Source organism: Aquarana catesbeiana, linkage group LG10, assembly GCF_042186555.1.
Source record: "Aquarana catesbeiana isolate 2022-GZ linkage group LG10, ASM4218655v1, whole genome shotgun sequence".
NCBI classification, from domain to species: Eukaryota; Metazoa; Chordata; class Amphibia; order Anura; family Ranidae; genus Aquarana; species Aquarana catesbeiana.
In genome coordinates, this window is record NC_133333.1 from 79556156 (window position 1) to 79576445 (window position 20290).

The 20290-nt window shown below is 43.4% G+C and overlaps 1 protein-coding gene across 4 annotated transcripts in view; it reads right to left on the minus strand.

The window, feature by feature from the left end:
• EPS8L1 (EPS8 signaling adaptor L1) overlaps window positions 1-20290 on the minus strand; it is a 349361-nt gene that overhangs the window by 143974 nt on the left and 185097 nt on the right. For all 4 annotated transcript variants that reach the window (XM_073602314.1, XM_073602315.1, XM_073602316.1 and 1 more), the window contains 2 exons: window positions 20002-20060; window positions 432-593 (listed from right to left, as the gene is read on the minus strand). In XM_073602314.1, the coding sequence (XP_073458415.1) occupies window positions 432-593; window positions 20002-20060 (221 nt within the window). The remainder of the gene's footprint in view (window positions 1-431; window positions 594-20001; window positions 20061-20290) is intronic.

Consider the following 20290-nt stretch of genomic DNA (forward strand, 5'->3'; position numbering starts at 1 on the left):
TTTGGAAACGTCTTCCCAGCTGATTAATAGGTTCAGCCAGGGAGAATTGGGAAGGGTAATGGAGGGGTATGCAAACATAAAAATGATCTGACATCTGTAGGCACCTTACGGCTTATGTACATGGCTGTTTTTCCTGTGTTTGAGGTGCTATTGAAATGTATGTTAAAAGGCAGGGCAGAAGATTTCCTGCATTATACTTTATTGTACAGTGTGTATGACAGTTCTGAGGTTGCAATTGATCTGCTTTGCATTTCTTTGTATGTTGCAGGTCCATTTGTGAAGGGTTTGCACTCAAATGCATGTATTTGAACATTGTTGTGTTCAAATGCAAAAGGCAGCATTTGACACCACCATCTACTGTATATGAGCAATGTCAAATCAAACTATTTATATGCTTTATAGTTACACTCCTGCATTCCTGAAGCACTCACCTTGGATTCAAAATCTAGGAGTTTAACAGTGGAGCTGTTTACTTGTAACACCATTTCTTGGATCCAGACTTTACTTTTAGCATCCATCACAGTTAGTTTACGAATGGCATCCTCCACTGTATGGACATCGTCATCCTCATCAATTGTGAATGTCACCAAATGCTGAAAAAGGGATATTCCATAAAATAAAATATCTATACTTATGTTATTATCGAAGACATTAACTTTTAAATGTTCCCCTGCCCCCCGTATGAAATTACAATGCCTAAACATACTGGATGCTAACGCATTCAAATTCATAATAGCTAATTTTCATCGTCTCTAGCCACCTCAATACCGCATACTTGCCCAGGCCAGTTTTAAGTTTTCAGAGCTGTCACACGTTAAATGACAATTTCTCAGTCATGCAACGCTGTACACAAATACATTTTTTGTTGCCCTGGAATACCAGAACAGTGGAAACACCCACAAAATGACCTCATTTTGGAAAGCAGACCCTCCAAGGTATTTTCTAAGAGGCATAATTAGTCTTTTGAAAATTTTATTTTTTGCCGCAGGTTTTTGGAAAATGCAGGAAAGAAAATACATTTTTTTACACAAAGTTATCCATGTAATAACATATTTCTCACATTTCTCACCCCAAAACACATTCTGCTACTCCTTCTGAGTAATTAAAATACTGTGACAATCCCACGCTTATCACTAAAAAATATATATACAAGTGCCCTATTTTAAGTAAATATACAGTGGCTGCAAACATAAGTGCTAATACATAAATTAAATCAATATATGTATATGTATATGAATACACACACACACACACACAACATATAGATATTCCCTTGTACTCTGCAAACAAGCTCAAAAAATATGGGGACTCCACATATTGTAGTATGTCCAAAAATCACTTTATTTAAATTAAAATTGCACTTACAATCATTAAGTCACGTGATACGCGTAGTGTGGTTGCCAGGGTAACTTGCGTGACAGCCAAAACCAGAAGTGACACGGGAGCCACAGGCCCGCTGGACACAGAGGCATTCTTTTCTTTTAATGATTGTAAGTGAAATGTTAATGTAAATAAAGTGATTTTCGGATAAACTACACTATGTGGGGTCCCTTACAGGGGCCACATGTCCATTTTTCCTAATGTGAGCTTCACTTGACAAAACCATGACATAGAGAAACATTGATAATATCACTGGAGTTGATGTTGGATTGACACTTAGACAGGAAAGTGCATTTGACCTGAGTTCCAGGTCCACAAGTTGAGGTGAGCAAATATGTATATTGGTGGTGGGAGTCACTATAAGAAGAGTGAATCGTCAAGTCTCAACGTGGTGCAAAAAGTTGACCCAAGATATTTATCGCAATTACTTATTAACTGCCAAATGCTGCTTTATTTATCAATTACTTACTGTATTTATTGATATATCTATTTGATGGGGGCAAATTCACTGGTATATCGATATTTATTTTTTTGAGCATATTGATGTGTGTGTGTATGTATCCATATACGTACACTAATTTCATTTATACTCCTGAGTACGGCGATACCACGTGTGAGACTTTTTCAATATTTGGACTGATTGTACAACCCCTGGCAAAAATTATGGAATCACCAGTCCCTGAGGATGTTCCTTCAGTTGTTTATTGTTGTAGAAAAAAAGCAGATCACAGACATGGCCAAAAACTAAAGGCATTTCAAATGGCAACTTTCTGGCTTTAAGAAACACTAAAAGAAATCAAGAAAAATAATTGTGGTGGCCAGTAAAAGTTAGATTTATAGAACAAGCTCAGGGAATAAATAATGGAATCACTCAATTCTGAGGAAAAAATTATGGAAGCACCCTGTAAATTTTCATTACAAACACTAACACCTGCATCAGATTAAATCTGCTTGTTAGTATGTAGGTAAAGAGGGTAAATCATCACGCAGTGTTGCACAAGATGTTGGTTGTTCACAGTCGGCTGTGTCTAAAACATGGACCAAATACAAACAACATGGGAAGGTGGTTAAAGGCAAGCATACTGGTAGACCAAGGAAGACATCAAAGCGTCAAGACAGAAAACTTAAAGCAATATGCCTTGAAAACAGAAAATGTACAACAAAACAAATGAGGAACAAATGGGAGGAAACTGGAGTCAACATCTGTGACCGAACTATAAGAAACCGCCTAAAGGAAATGCGATTTACATACAGAAAAGCTAAAAGTAAGCCATCTCTAAAACCTAAACACAAAAAAACAAGGTTACAATGGGTTAAGGAAAGGCAGTCGTGGACTGTGGATGATTGGATGAAGGTCATATTCAGTGATGAATCTCAAATCTGCATTGGGCAAGGTGATGATGCTGGAACTTTTGTTTGGTGCCGTTCCAATGAGATTTATGCAGACGACTGTCTGAAGAAAACATGCAAATTTCCACAGTCAATTATGATATGTCAGGTAAAGGCCCTGGGAGATGGCTGTCATTAAATCTTCAATAAATGCACAGGTTTACATTAAAATTTTGGACACTTTTCTTATCCCATCTATTGAAAGGATGTTTGGGGATGATTAAATCATTTATCAAGATAAGGCATCTTGCCATAGAGCAAAAACTGTGAAAAAATTCCTTGAAGAAAGACACATAAGGTCAATGTCATGGCCTGCAAACAGTCCGGATCTCAATCCAATTGAAAATCTGTGGTGGAAGTTAAAGAAAATGGTCCATGACAAGGCTCCAACCTGCAAAGATGATTTGGCAACAACAATCAGAGAAGGCTGGAGCCAGATTGATGAAGAGTACTGTTTATCACTCATTAAGTCAATGCCTCAGAGACTGCAATCAGTTATAAAAGAGGTGGTGCAACAAAGTACTAGTGATGTGTTGGAGTGTTATTTTGTTTGTTTTTCATGATTCCATAATTTTTCCTCAGAATTGAGTGATTCCATAATTTATTCCCTGAGCTTGTTCTATAAATCTAACTGTTACTGGCCACCACAATTATTTTTCTTGATTTCATTTAGTGTTTCTTAAAGCCAGAAAGTTGCCATTTGAAATGCCTTTAGTTTTTGGCCATGTCTGTGATCTGCTTTTTTTCTACAACAATAAACAACTGAAGGAACATCCTCAGAGACTGGTGATTCCATAATTTTTGCCAGGGGTTGTATACTGGATACTGCATCTTGTGTGTCACACAAATCGACCAATAGTATCAAAATAAATGTAATTGAACGGTCACCTCTATATGAGTGATCAAGTAATATAGCTTAGTGTAGCATAACCTATAGCAGCCCCTGTTCCTATAAGGCAAACAATCCTTGCCTACTGGTATTTGGCTGCCCCCAGGAATGCCATGTTCATGGGCCAGGGAGTACAGGAGTTTAAAGAAAGGAAGAACAAAAGAATTCCTGCGGTTTCATGAGTGCAGTTGTCCACAAGGGATGACTGGGACTGGTGTCTTGCAGGAACTTAGTCAGCAGGATGTGCAGATGGGTCAGTTCAGGTGCAAGCAGAGACATATATTGAGCAACAGGAAAAGGATCAGTCCAGGCGGCAGGCAGAAATGTGGTCAATAAACAAGCCAGGATTAGTACATGCCTTGGTTGCCATGCTTTGCTTCGCAGCTGTGGCAGGAATTATACCCCTTGTACTTCCACCGATTGTGAGCCATTCAAGTGAATGGGGTTGTTTGTGCATGGTCCAAAGGGATAAAGCAGGTGGTGAGAAGAAAATACAATGTGATCAGGGACACTTACTGGTGTGGTGGTGATCGGGGACACTGTAAGATCCCTTTCACATGGCTGGGTTTGTGTGGCCGCCAGATCCTGCGGCAGAATCCTGAATTCTTGCTGCTGGAAAAACTGTGTTATGTAATCAGCCATAGGCTTGCGCACGGGGAGTGCTGGGTGTGCCCGGGCACACCCTAATCAACCCACGAGCAGGCCTCCAGACTGCCAGGTCCCAGTGGCGGGACATGTTCTGGCACTCGGTTTCAGGGAACACTCTTTTGTGGCTCCCCTGAAGCGGTGCTCCTCATAGACAGTTACAGAGGAATGTTGTTTACTTATGTCAGGGAGCGGGCGGGTACTAAAGGGCGGTACAGGGAGTCAGGAAGCAGGGCTATGATCAATTGTGATTGGCTTCATACCAGGGAGGGGCTGGGTGCTAAAGCCAGGGTGGCAGTAGGGACAGGTTTTTAGGTCAATCACAGTCTATCATACTACCGCCCCCTACTCTCTGTCTCCTGTCCTTTAGTATGTGCTCCCTCACGGACATAAATAGACAGCATTTCCCCAGTAGCTGCCTGTGACAATCGCAGCTGTAGGGGAAACAAAGAAATGTGAATGACATCTGTTCTTTTCCCTGGATTTCCACATTACTCAGGATACTGCAACTCCAGCCCCCCCCCCTCCCCTCTCCTATACCCAGGTCCAGTAGGCAGGGCTATGAGTAGCTGTAATTTAGCTCCACCTACAGGACCAGCGAATAGGAGAGGGGGGGACTTGGAGTTGCAGTATCCTGAGTACTATGAAGAGTCCAGGGAGAAGGAGAATGCAGGTAAGCAGTGCAGAGGTGAGAGAGAGAAGGTCACCTATTACTACACTCTGAACTCTGTAATAAGTGACGCAGAGCTCAGGAGTGACTGAGTAAGTGAACGAGAGGTCAGTAATGTGGTGGAGTTCATGGGTCAGTAGTGAAGAGGAGTTCAGGAGTCAGTAGTAAGTGAGGTGGAGTTCAGGGGTCGGTAGTAGGTGAGGCCGAGTTCAGGGTTCGGTAGTAGGTGAGGCCGAGTTCAGGGGTCGGTAGTAGGTGAGGCCAAGTTCAGGGGTCGGTAGTAGGTGAGGCCGAGTTCAGGGGTCGGTAGTAGGTGAGGCCGAGTTCAGGGGTCGGTAGTAAGTGAGGCCGAGTTCAGGGGTCGGTAGTAAGTGAGGCCGAGTTCAGGGGTCGGTAGTAAGTGAGGCCGAGTTCAGGGGTCGGTAGTAAGTGAGGCCGAGTTCAGGGGTCGGTAGTAAGTGAGGCCGAGTTCAGGGGTCGGTAGTAAGTGAGGCCGAGTTCAGGGGTCGGTAGTAAGTGAGGCCCAGTTCAGGGGTCGGTTGTAAATGAGGTGGAGTTCAGGGGTCGGTTGTAAGTGAGGCAGAGTTCAGGGGTGGGTTGTAAGTGAGGCAGAGTTCAGAGGTCTGAAATAAAAAGCTTGGCTTTCACACTAATGCTGTGCAACTGCATGAAAACATCCCCACACCATGGGTGCTGTGCAGTGTACCCGCAGTTTTCGTGTAGGTTAGCTGCACTTTGTCATAGACTTTTATCATGTCCCATGGTTTTGATGCACTTTCTGAAAGTGCAGCAAAACCGCCCTTTCAGTTTTTGTTTTCAGAAAGCGCACGAAAACCACGGGTACACTGCGCTGCAACCATGTAAACCATAGAAGACCAAAAGCATGTTTTATGGGTACAGGAAGGCTTTTGTTTTATTTAAACATGCCCTTTAAGCCCCTCCCACTGTAACAATTTGGCCACACCCACCATTTACTCTAGCTTTGAGGTGCACACCCTAATGCAATAGGCTGCACACACCTATGTAATCAGCAATGGCCACTCAGCCCATTTAAACCAATGATGGGCTGACAACAGCTGCTGCTTTAGTTTTCATATGTAGCTGCACACAGAGCGGTTAGCTGTGATTTTGGACAGATTTCCAAGCCTGGGCAAAGGCTGACCTCTGTTGATTGCATAACACAGTCATTCCAGCAGCAAGAATCAGCAGATTCTTGCTGCAGGTGTTCAGTGCTGGCACCAACCCAGCGGTGTAAAAGGGACCTAACTGGTGTGGTGGTGATCAGGAACACTGCGACTGCTGTGGCAGTGATTGAGGACCTTGAGTGGGTGGCGGTGATTAGGGACTGGTGAGAGTATAAAATAAATCTGAATTTTATTTTACAATTTTTCCTCACAATTTTTTTTTCATACTATTTTTTTTTTACATACTGTCACCAGAGTTGTCTTACTCTTGTTTGCTATTGTGATGCTGTGATTGGTCGCAGTTATCACATGGTACAGGGGCATCTGTGATTGGCCCTGTGCACCATGTGATCACTGTGACCAATCACAGCATCACAATAGTAAATAATGAATCATGAATGGCTGCCATTGATCACAGCGATCATATGGTACCTGGGATGATCATAACGTCCTGGTACCGATTGCTCAGTTCCGCTGTGTCCTGCGTACACAATAGTCACAGATCGCATCACTGCATGCCCTCAGGACCTGAGTTTCAAGAACCAGACCGTCAAAGCCAGCAACCGAGAAGCATGATGGTAGATTGGACACCTTGAGACAGAAGATCTACACAATGTGAACAGGTCGAGGATAATATGACAGAAGCTCGGAGTATGTCTGAGTACCAAATTTTCTTGGGCCAGTTCGGTGCCACAAGAATCACTGAAACTCCCTCCAAATCCTGCAAAGCAGTCATGGAAGAAGCTATAGTGCAAAAGCATAGATCAGGAGAAACTGATCCCATGGAGACATTAGCGCATGCATTGCGAAACATCTTGTTCAACCGGGAATGCTAAAAGGTCCACATCTCAAGCGTCCTCCACCTGTAACAAAGGTCCTGAAAAACTTCCAGGTGAAGGGATCAGTCTCTTTGATGTCTGAAGAAGCCAGCCTGACAATTTTCTATGCCTGGAATGTGTACCGCAGAACGCGATACACCACCAGGTCATTCATTTCCGTTTCCTTCTCTGCAACCTGACTTTTGGTGCCTGCTTGATGGTTGACGTAGGCCATGGCCGTGGTGTGGTCTGACTTAACTAGCATCAGAAGTATCTGAAGCTGAGACATCCATTGCTACAGTTTAATGGCCCTGAGCTCAGGAATGTTTATTTGAAATTTGTATTCCCCTGACGACCAGGCTCCCTGAGCTGCCTCCTAATGTCCCAGTGCCAAAAAGGTCCACCGCTCTGAAGACACCACCAGAGGATCTAGGTCGCAACATGACTTATTTTCTTCTGTGTGGCACACTTCCCCATATAGCTTTCATCGGATGCCCCAACGGAAAGCCGCTTTCCATGGGGGCACCCGTGCCTGCTCGCTCCCGAGTCACGCTGCTGCGTCCATTGAAACATATAATGGGACTCACTTTCTGCAGAACTTACATTCTGCAGAATTCACTGTGATTTTTATTAATAGGAATATTTGTTATGATAGTAACCTAAGAAAATGGGCTACATATTGGGGTGGATTTACTAAAGGGAAATAGACTGTGCACGTTGCACTATTTTCCCCAGGGCTTAAGTGAATGTGTAAAAAATACCCAGTCAGGTGCAAGAAAAAAAAAAGTTTTTGATTGCACAATGAAAATCAGTAGAGCTTTAGCGCATTTGCTAAACTCTCGGGCAATTAAGTGCAAACGGTGCAGTCTATTTAGTAGATCTATCCCATTATCTGGCCACCTATTAAAGCGGAAAAAAAAAAATGGAACTTCCGCGTTAAGTGATGATGACCCCCTGACATGCCACATTTGGCATGTCATTTTTTTGGGGGGGAGCAGACACCCTCTTTTTAGAGGCATCCAGCTCCCACTTCCTCCCAGGGCTCCACAGCGACGGAAGGAAGTTCACCTCACAGGTCCCAGAAGATTGCCCGGCCATTCACAGCTCGCAGCGCGGCTTGTGCATGCGCAGTGCATGCCCGGCTGTGAAGCCACAGACGGGCGCCCACAGTAAGAATGCCGGCGCCGTGGAGAGGAGTGGGCCTTCCTACGCCAGCATCGCTGGACCATGGGACAGATGAGTGTCTGATTATTAAAAGTCAGCAGCTACACTTTTTGTAGCTGCTGACTTTCAATTTTTTTTTTTTTTTTTCGGCGAAACTCCGCTTTAAGCAATGAAATCTGCTGTGGTTTGCCTAACATTTAGGGCCCTTTTACACCATATCAGACTTGATTTGATTGTAGCCGTATTAGTGCAATTGTGACAGAGAAAATTGAGTACTGTCCGTGATACTTTTTTTATTTGCACTAATTTGTTTGTTAGTGCAAATAAAAAAAGTATCACGGACAGTACTCAATTTTCTCTGTACACCATATCAGGGAAGATGAGTGGACATAGCAAATGCCCTCAAGTGGCTAGACAGCAAAATTACAAAATGTACAAAACAGTCCATATAATATAATATTATATATATATATATATATACACAAAATAATAAGCTGCGCTGTATATTTGAGATTCTCTACATGAATCTTACTGAGTCATGCCAATATACATTTACATATAGAAAGTGTTCACTATCACCCGTGATAAGTGCACAGAAAACAGAATAGTAAAAAGATGTATATCAAAACATTTCATAAATAAAATAATATTGAATATATAGGTCCGCTACAGCAGACCAAAAAATAATCAAAAACAAAAAGTCCACTGATGTAGACAATCTTCCAGGGGGTGGCTTAAAGATCTTTCTTAAATGGTGACATGCAGTTCCAACATTAAACGTGATGAGTGTAGGGGTATGTTGCAAAAAGTGCATCCACCACAGGTAATACTGCCGCTTATCAGCTCCCTAGGTCTCCTTTTACAGAGACCCAACGTGCCTTAGGCTTTTACCCAGCCTCGGGTGTTGCGGTCAGCGCTAGAGAAATTTCCCTCAGTTTCAATAGGAGATGTCATCTTGTATGGTATATATTCGATCATAAGTCGGGAAAAGATATGAAGCATCCATAGTGTGATAACGTTTTAAAAAATTTTATTAAATAAAAAAGTATTGCACTTACAATTAGGTAGATATTCATTCAGCGGTGGATAACAATAACACGAGCCGGCCGGCTCTCGTATGCTGCCCGGGCCACCATTATTTTCCAGCACTGCCTTAACCCTCTTGGGCATGGAGTTCACTAGAACTTCACAGGTCGCCAATGGAGTCCCCTTCCACTCCTCCATGACGACATCATGGAGCTGGTGGATGTTAGAGACCTTGCCTCCTCCACCTTCCGTTTGAGAATGCCCCACAAATGTGCAATAGGATTTACGTCTGGAGACATGCTTGGCCAGTCCAACACCTTTACCCTCAGCTTCTTTAGCAAGGCAGTGGTTGTCTTGGAGGTGTTTTTGGGGTTTGACATGTTGGAATACTGCCCTGTGACCCAGTCTCCGACGGGAGGATCTAATGCTCGGCTTCAGTATGTCATTGTACATGTTGGCATTCATGGCTCCCTCAATGAACTGTAGCTCCCCAGTGCCAGCCGCACTCATGCAGCCCCAGACTTTGATACTCCCACCACCATGTTTGACTGTAGGCAAGACACACTTGTCTTTGTACTCCTCACCTGGTTGCTGCCACACACGCTTGACACCATCTGAACCAAATAAGTTTATCTTGGTCTTATCAGACCACAGGACATGGTTCCAGTAATCCATGTCCTTAGTCTACTTGTCTTCAGCAAACTGTTTGCGGGCTTTCTTGTATATCATCTTTAGAAGAGGCTTCCTTCTGGGATGGCAGCCATGCAGACCAATTTGATGCAGTGTGCGGCGTATGGTCTGAGCACTGACAGGTTGACCCCCCCCACCGCTTCAACCTCTGCCGCAATGATATGACGCTGAGCACATGCACTCAACTTCTTTGGTCGACCATGGCGAGGCCTGTCCTCAGTGGAACCTGTCCTGTTAAATCGCTGTATGATCTTTGCCACTGTGCTTCAACTCAATTTTCTTATATCCTAGGCCAAAATTTTTTTTTTCAGATCCTCAGAGAGTTCTTTGCCATGAGGTGCCATGTTGAACTTCCAGTGACCAGTATGAGAGAGTGAGAGTGATAACACCAAATTTAACACACCTGCTCCACATTAACATTAATGAGTCACATGACACCGGGGAGGGAAAATTAGGCTCAGTTTCGACATTTTCACTCAGAGGTGTACTCATTTTTGTTGCCAGCAGTTTAGACATTAATGGCTGTGTGTTGAGTTATTTTGAGGGGACAGCCAATTTACACTGTTATACAAGCTGTACACTTACTACTTTACATTGTAGCAAAGCGTCATTTCTTCAGCGTTGTCACATGAAAAGATATAATAAAATATTTACAAAAATGTGAGGGGTGTACTCACTTCTGCGAGATACTGTAAATATACACGCACACACACATACATATATATGTGTGTGTGTGTGTGTGCTGTGAATTAGTGCTGGGAAAATGTGTATTTTTTTGCATATTTGTCACATTTAAATGATGCAGATCATCAAACAAATTTTAATATTACACAACCTGAGTAAATACAAAATGCAGTTTTGCCCCCCCCCCTGCTAAATTTATGAATTAACTGTAATAAGACAAATTTTTTGGAAAGCTGAGTAAATTTTACTGGCCATACCTAGGCCTGATTACTGCCAGACCCGTTAAATTAATAAATCACTTAAATAGAAGCTGTCTGACAAAGTGAAGCATGCTAAAAGATCTCAAAAAACACATCATGCCACGATCTAAAGAAATTCAAGAACAGATGAGAAACAAAGTAACATGACATGTAACAGTCTAGAAAGGGTTACAAAGCCATTTCTAAGGCTTTGGGACTTCCCAGAGGTGGCCGGCCAACCAAAATTACTCCAAGACCACAAAGAGGACTCATTCAAGAGGTTATAAAAGAACCCAGAGCAACATTTAAAGAACTGCAGGCCTCATTGCTTCAGTTATGCCGCGTACACACGGTCGGACTTTTCGTCTACAAAAGTCCGACAGCCTGTCCGACAGACTTTCAACTGACTTTTGTCGGACTTTTGGCGGACTTGCGGCAGACTTTCTTACGAACGGACTTGCCTACATACGATCACACAAAAGTCCGACGGATTCGTACGTGATGACGTACACCGGACTAAAATAAGGAAGTTGATAGCCAGTAGCCAATAGCTGCCCTAGCGTGGGTTTTTGTCCGTCGGACTAGCACACAGACGAGCGGATTTCTGTGTCCGGCGTAGTTACGACGTAAAGATTTGAAGCATGTTTCAAATCTAAAGTCCGTCAGATTTGAGGCTGGAAAAGTCAGCTGAAAGTCCGGGGAAGCCCACACACGATCGGATTGTCAGCCAGCTTTAGTCCGTCGGCGTCCGTCAGACTTTTGTAGACGAAAAGTCCGACCGTGTGTACGCGGCATTAGGGTCAGTGTTCATGATTCAATAATAAGAAAGAGACTGGGCAAAAATGGCATCCATGGGAGAGTTCCAAGGCGAAAGCCACTGATGACCAAAAAGAACACAAAGTTTCATCTCACATTTACCAAAAAACATCTTGATTATCCCCAAGACTTTTGGGCAAATATTCTTTGGACTGATGAGACAAAAGTTTAACGTTTTGGAATGTGTGCATCCCGTTACATCTGGCGTAAAACTAACACAGCATTTCATAAAAAGAACATCATAGCAAGTCAAATATGGTGGTGGTAGTTTGATGGTCTGGGGCTGCTTTGCAGATTCTGGACTTCTTGAAAATCTTGAAAATGTCTGGCCATCAGTTTGTGACTTCAACTTCAAGCTCACCTTGGTTATGCAGCAGGACAATCCACTTACCAGCAAGTCCACCTTTGAATGGCTAAAAAAAAAAACTAAATTAAGGTTTTCGAGTGGCCTAGTCAAAGTCCGGACTTAAATCCAATTGAGATGCTGTGGCATGACCTTAAATAGGCCGTTCATGCTCGAAAACCCTCCAATGGGGCTGAATTAAATCAATTCTGAGAAGAAGACAGGGCCAAAATTCCTCCACAGCAATGTGAAATACTCATTGCCAGTTATCACAAACACTTGATTGCAGTTGTTGCCGCCAAGGGTGGCATAACCAGTTATTAGGTTTAGGGTGCAATTACTATTTCACATAGGGCCAAGTAGGTTTGGACAACCTAAAAAGGAACTGCAGTCTGCTAACATAATTTGTAATAAAAAATAGGAGTTTTATAACAGCTTACCTGTAAAATCGTTTTCTTGGATTACATCACGGGACACAGAGCCATAGTAGTAACTATGTGGGTTTTATAGGCCACCTTCAGGTGATGGACACTGGCACACCCTAAGACAGGAAGTCCATTCCCTATATAACCCCTCCCACTACTGGGAGTACCTCAGTTTTTGTAGCAAAGCAATATACGTGTATTAGAAGAGGGGAGGCACCTCTGTGTCCCGTGATGTACTCCATGAAAAGGATTTTACTGGTAAGCTATTATAAAAATTCTATTTTCTTTATCATACATCACGGGACATAGAGTCATAGTAGTTACTATGTGGGATGTCCCAGAGCAAAGCCAACTGAAGGGAGGGAGACACAACAAAAGTAGGGCACCATGAGACTAGAGGACTTATACTGCCGCCTGCAGCACACTACGCCCAAAGGCGATATCTTCATGCCTTTTTACATCCACCTGATAGAATCGGGTAAATGTATGGACTGAAGACCAAGTTGCGGCCTTACAGATTTGAGCCATGGAAGCTTGGTGATGCACTGCCCACGAAGCACTAACAGCCCTAGTGGAGTGCGCTTTGATTTGAGAGGGTGGAATCCTCCTCTTCAAACCATAAGCTTGAACAATTACTTGCCGAATCCATTTAGAAATAGTAGATTTCGATGCCGCCTGTCCTTTTCTAGGACCTTCAGGCAACACAAACAAAACATCCGTTTTTCGGATCTAAGCAGTCGCCTTCAAGTAGACTTTGACTGCTCTCGCCACATCCAGAGAATGCAGTGATTTCTCTCCCGTAGAAGAGGGTTCTGGAAAAAATGAAGGTAGAATAATATCCTGGTTTAAATTAAAACCTGAAACTACCTTCGGTAGAAAACTAGGATGAGGGCGCAATACTACTTTATCCTTGTGAATAATTAAATATGGCTTGTTACAAGAAAGAGCAGCCAACTCTGATACCCTACTAGCAGAAGATATGGCTACCAGAAAAATTAGTTTCCTTGTCAAAAGGACCAAGGGAATATGCTACATCGGCTCAAAGGGCTGCTTCTGTAATGCCGACAGAACTAAATTCAAGTCCCAAGGGTTCAGGGGTGACCTAACTGGAGGGTTAACCCGCGTTTCCCCCTGAATAAAGCTAGGAACTAAAGAATGTGAAGAAAGTGGTCATTGAAATAATACCAATAAGGCCAAGACCTGGCCTTTGATAGTACTCAAGGCCAACTTAATTTCTAACCCCATCTGCAGAAAGTCAAGGATTCTACCTATGACTTACTTCCTGGGGTGCCAACCCCTGGATTCACACCAGGAGACATATGCCTTCCAGGCTCTATAATATGATTCTGGAGGCTGGCTTCCTCGCATTAATCAAGGTAGATACAACTGAACCTGACAACCCACGCTTCTTCAGAATGTGGGTCTCAATAGCCAAACCGTTAAATTTAGCATTAGTAAGGTAGGATGGAATACCGGACCCGGCGAGAGGTCTGGACGTGGTGGTAAGGTTCATGGGTCTCCTACCACCAATCCTTTTGATCTCTGCATACCAGGATCTTCTGGGCTATGCTGGGGCCACTAGAATCACTGACTGCCCTTCCTGCTTGATCCTGCGAAGAAGTTGTGGAAGCAGCAGAATAGGAAGGAATGCATAAATCAGTGAGAACTGATTCCATGGGAACACCAAGGCATCTGTTCTGCATGCTAGCAGATCTTTTGTTCTTGACACAAAGTTGCTGATCTTCTTGTTGAACCTGGACGCAAACAGATCTACGTCTGGGATCCCCCATCTTTGCAATATTGCCAGGAAGATATCTGGGTGAAGGGACCATTCTCCTGGGAACAACTGCTGGCGACTCAAGTAGTCTGCCTGCCAATTTTCTATTCCCGGAGTGAAGACTGCTGATAGGCAAGATACATTGTTTTCTGCCCAAGTTAGGATATGATTCACTTCTCTCTGGGCTGCACGACTTCTCGTGCCTCCTTGGTGATTGATATAGGCCACTGCTGTGGCATTGTCGGATTGGATCCTGACAGGAAAATTCCGTAACCTGAATATCCAGGCCCTCAGGCTAAGCGCGCTGCTTGAATCTCTAGAATGTTGATGGGCAAGGTCATTTCTGATCTGGACCATTTCCCTTGGACAGTCGCCTGTTCCAGGACTGCTCCACAACCTGAAAGGCTGGCATCTGTTGTTACCACTTTTTAGGTAACTGGTAGGAAGGATTTTCCCTTCTGCAGATTCTTGGTTATCAACCACCAACTGAGGCTCCGGCGCACCCTCTGAGACAGGCACATTGGGAAATCTAGAGCTTGGACCTTCTTGTTCCAAGCCCATAGGATACTGTTTTGCAGCAGTTTCAAATGAAACTGAGCATAAGGAACTCATCAAACAATTAAGTGCAGCGCAAAAAAAAAGAAACAATAAATAACTAAATGCTGGAAATCCATATATTCAAAAATAATTATGTATATATATTCGAGTCCATACAGTCAGAAATGAAAGATTCTTCTGATTACACCCAGGTCAATCGCTTGTCAGCAGATGTAATAAGTAAAATCATGAGGATGCTCTTACCAGATCAGGTGGACCCCTTAATTACAGGGGGTCTTTGAGGCATGAATGGACCAATGGCACACTGCTCTGCTGGATGATTTTTAATGAGGTTGGTGTATCCTTTAGTGTCCAGCTTGCATATTTTTACTAGGTTTAGTTTGTGCTGATTGTCTTTTATTTTTAAGAGCATAAGGAACTGCCTCGAATGAAGCCATCTTCCCCAACAACCTCATGCAAAGTCGAATAGAAGGATTCTTCCTTGCCCTGACCACCTGAATCAGTTCCCTTTTGGCACTGATCTTCGCCGGAGGCAGAAATACCTTTTTCTGGGCTGTATCTATGATCAGACCCAAGTATTCTAACCTCTTTGATGGTTTCAAGGAAGACTTCTCTAGGCTGAGAATCCAACCTAGGTATTCCAGGTAGTTGACTGCAATGACCATACTTTGGCCTATGACGGACTGGTCTATCAAGAGCAGATTGTCTAGGTAAACTGTAATCGTTATACTTTTGGCCCCTAATCTGGCTAAAGGAGGGGCCAGGACCTTTGTAAACACTCGAGGTGCAATAGCTAGACCAAAAGGCAGAGCTACAAACTGAAAATGAAGATTTTCTACCTCGAAATGTAGATATTTCTGGTGAGCGGGAAAAATAGGCACATGGAGGTATGCATCCTTGATGTCGATTGACGCCAGAAGTTCTCCACCTTGTAGGATGGAGACTACTGATCGGATTGACGCCATGCGAAAAGAGCAGATATTCAGAAATTTAGATCTTTGAGATCTAGAATGGGTCTGACGTCTCCATTTGGTTTTGGTACCGTGAAAAGGTTTAAATAAAACCCCAATCCCTGCTCTTCTATGGGGACCACCGATATCACCTTTTGAGACAAAATATGGTCCATTGCTTGAAGAGAAACTTCTTTTTCTCTGGATCTTTTGAAACATTTGATCTGAGAAAACGAGGAGACGGGGACTCTCGGGAACTCTAGTTTGTACCCTAGAGATATTGAAGAAGCCACCCATTTGTCTCGACACTCTTCCTGCTAGACCCTTGAGAACTGCAGATGTCTTCCCCCCCACTCCAGCGAGCAGGGGCGCCCCTTCATAAGGATGCTTTAGTATTTTGTTTTGTAGGTTTCCTTCCCCAGGACTTCTTTTGTCCCTGGGGTTAACCCTGAGGTTTACCTCTTGAACCTGACAGCGGAGGCCATCGTGACTGCCTGGAGGCAGATGCCCCTGTCACTGGAGAGGAAGCTTGTCTAAACGACACACACTTACTCCTTTTCCTAACTGGCAAAAGAGTAATTTTTCCATTAGAAATTCTTTGGATGTAATTATCCAGATCATCCCCAAACAGCCGTTCACCATGAAAAGGAAAACTAGCCAGGAGCTTTTTGCATGGTGCTTCAGCTGACCAATTTTTCAACCAAAGTATTCTACACTTAGGCACCAGCCCAAGCGGAAGACGCGAGGCCCGAAGAATAGTATCTCTCATGACGTCTATTGGAAAACATAGCGCCACTGGTAGTTCAGCCAAATCCTGGGCCTGCTGATCAGGAATAACCTTGAGCACCTGTTTAAACTGGGATTGACATACCCCAATTGCTGAAGGCGAACCTGCCAGGGAAAATGTGTTTTTTAATAGGAATTCCGACTTCTTATGCGTTGGATCTTTAAGCATTTGAGCATTGTCTACTGACAACTGACAAATCAAACTTGTATTTACAGGGGATATAGCAGTGTCAATTGCTGGTATCTCCCATTTTTTAATAAACTTTTCCTCCATAGGATAAAGTGTTGAAAACTTTTTAGGAGGAAAAAAAAATGCTTATCTGGGCGATCCCACTCAGAATACATATGTTTTTCCAGCAACAAATGAACAGGAAAGGCATGCACAGCTTGGGGAGGCTTTAGCGAACCCAAACAAGAAGTGGCCTTATAAACCCACTCAGTTAAGGGTAGCATAAATGTGGAGCGGACCAATTCAGTAAAAGATTGTACCAACAATCTTTCAGATTGTGAAGCTGATCCTTCCGCATCTGACCCCCCAGAAGAGGAGTCAGCCTCTTCATGGTCCGCCGAGAAAAATTCATCTTCTCTGCCCCCAGTTCCTCAGTTTGAGGGTTTTGGGTAATGGAAGGGGACCTGTCGCATTTTGTCCCACTCTGGGATTCGATTAAAGCCGCTAACCTTTGCTCCAATCCTAATATGGTTGAGGAAAAAACCTCTTCAGTAACATAGATGGGCTGCAGTGTTGGAAACAGTTGCAATATTTGATGGCCCTGATAGCTCACTTGACCAGCCACCTTAGATTTCTCAGAGGGAGGATGCCATTGTAGAGATGAGTTTAGGCTTTTTTGAGCTTGAAGGAGTCCCTCTTGAGCCCTTTTTTGGGGTGTTTCTACCCCCCCTTCTGACCATAGCCCGATGCACAAATGCAGAGGTACTACCAGAAGAAATTGCATCCATTGCTTGAGCTAATAGTCCAGCAAGTGCCGCTGCCATTAATGCTCAGCCTGATGCTTCGGTAAATGTGCCAAGGGAATGCCTGTGTTACCACTTATATGCCCCCTTTTGCTCTTGTGTCCCTCCGACAGCTGCAGCTAGCGAAATGGAGCCTTTTAAAACATACTCCCGCGCTGGACGTTGTCGTACGCAACGCCGCGCTAAGCCACGCCCCCTCCGTAACATCGCGCCCCCTCCCTTTTCATAAGAGTGTTTTCCCATGCGGGCGTGGGCCTCCGATCCGATGGGATCGGCATGTGTGTGGGGGGGGATGGTGAGGAGGAGCTGGTGACAAAAAACGCTGTGCAGCGGCGGTGGATGAACGGAGCGGCATCGCCGATCGTTCAGCTTCCCCCTATCCAGGGAGAGGGGAGAGCTTCTGCCCAGGTGGGGGGTGTTTTCTAGAAAAATATCCCTCCCCCAACAACTTACCAGACGCCTGAAACTGCTAGCCAGAGAGAAGTCTGCAGCTTCTGCTGACACAGCGTGATCTGAGGAAAGCATTACAAGGTATGTGCTCTACACAGCCCCCAGTGGTGACTTTTAGGCATGACATTTACTTTTTAAAGGAGACAATTCATAAGAGAATTTAAAATTCCTTATAAATGGCCACTTACCTTTCCCGCCGCAGGATTTCTGTGGTAAAACCAACAGACCCAATCTTCACCCCTCACGGTAGGCTCTGTTAAAGAAACCTTCAGGAACCGGTGCCCCTTTTTATGGGGGGATCCACACTCCTGGACCCGTAAAAGACCCCGCCAGAAGGCTTTATGGCTGAAAAAAACAAAGCACTGGATCCTGGGGTCCAGCTCTCTAAAAAGAGAAGCGTTGCGGGCTAAACCTAGTTTCTTCTGCCACGAAGCTATTCAATTCAGCCTGAAAAGACACTTTGAATGGATCCGGCTGTATAACTAGCCCCAGCAAGGATTGCTCCAGTGGAGCTCAACATAGCACATCTTTACTCATGACCAACACCTAAGACACTGGTGAAAAAACTGAGGTACTCCCAGTAGTGGGAGGGGTTATATAGGGAGTGGACTTCCTGTCTTAGAGTGTGCCAGTGTCCATCACCTGAAGGTAGCCTATAACCCACATAGTAAGTACTATGTGTCCCGTGATGTACGGTAAAGAAACATCTTTGCCATTCTGAAGCTTTCGTCCAACCACTTTGCATATTATTTTATATATATATATATACTGTGATTTCTGTACTTGTCAAATATGCTGCAGAAATCTCCCCCACTAAGTCTGGCTGCATCCATTTTAACTGTGGGCAGCTGAAGCTGCTGCCTGTTCACATCCTGGATTTACACAGACATACAGAGGCACACCTCCAGCTCTGCAGCCCTGCAGCTCTCATTGGCCCTCTTATGACTCATCCCCCCTCCCTTTTCCGGCAAACTCTCACAAGAGTGAGAGAGGGGGCTGTGCATGAGGCCATAAGCCTAGGCTTTTTAGCAGACAAGAAACAGGAAGTGGACTGTATAAGGTATGTACTGGCAGAAAAAAATGTTTTACTATCCAAAGTTAAAACAACAAGGGCAGAAGATTTAATAGGTGGAAAGGTTAAAACATGACTGAAGGTCCACTTTATCAAATGGAATAATCATTTAAAAACACTGAATAAAAAAATAAAAAAAACAAGAATGCAGCGCTAAAAAACTAATTATATACTTAGTTTAAAAATTCCTGGTAAAACCATATGTGTCAAAATGCTAGAAAAGTGTACCATACTAAATTACAAAGGAAAGTTGACAAATGAATACTGCTCAAATAAGACATCAAAACGTGCTAGTCCATAATATTTGTCCAAAAGTGTAGTAATCCAGAAAGGTGGTTAATACTCCCAGCTGTCAACCACAAAGTGCAGATTTAATCCACTCCTCCACCACATCGCACTCACCAGAAGATTAATGTTAATTAGCCTGTACAGATATTCCACCCTCTCAGGGACTCTGTTCGATGTCTGTTCTTCTGGATGAAAATAACTTTTCGGCTTAGATCCTTAGAGGAAATGCTCACCACCCAGAGCCAAGAATTTGATATATGGTGTAGTTTTATAAAACACTAAAAACTCACATGGATACAGAACAAACAAATGCAGCCAAATGTACTCCAATGGCCGCTGCCCTGAGACACAAAGCCAGTGGTGTGATGTCAGTGTATAAGGCTCATCATTTAAAAACTGCATTTTGTATTTACTTGTGTTATCTTTGTGTAATATTAAAATTTGTTTAATGATCTGATTTATTTAAGTGTGAAAAATATGCAAAAAACCAAAACAAAATCAGGAGAGGGCAGATTACTTTCACAGCACTGTATACATACAGACATACACACTGTGTGTTTTGCATGGACTGCCGTTTCACCACGTGTGTCTTATGTTGGTAGTGGACCTTACATTCATCTAACATGCTTTATTATAAAAAATATAAAGTAGGCCGACATGTATTTCTCTGTGAAAGGCCCAAATACATGCATGTCTCTTTATGAATGATAAGCAAACAAAGAATACATTCCTGCATACTGAATGGAAGGATAGCACTGCATATTCAGCAAAGACCAAGATACTTACATTCACTTGGTATTCTGACACATCAGCCATGATGACATTTGAATATTTCTTCCTTTGTTCTGTCAAGTAAAAGAAAAATATATCAATAAACCACAAAAAAAAAATCTTGACTTTTTCTTGCCACTTTTGTAGTATGTACATTTTAAATGACTGATTACATAAAGCTGTAACGTTTAAAAAGCTAAAGTGCACACAAATACTGTGTCAGTGTAATAACACCCAGTAACATAACTGAGGGAGGAGAAGCTTCCTTACAAAAAGTAACATGTAGACCATATTCCTTTTGAAA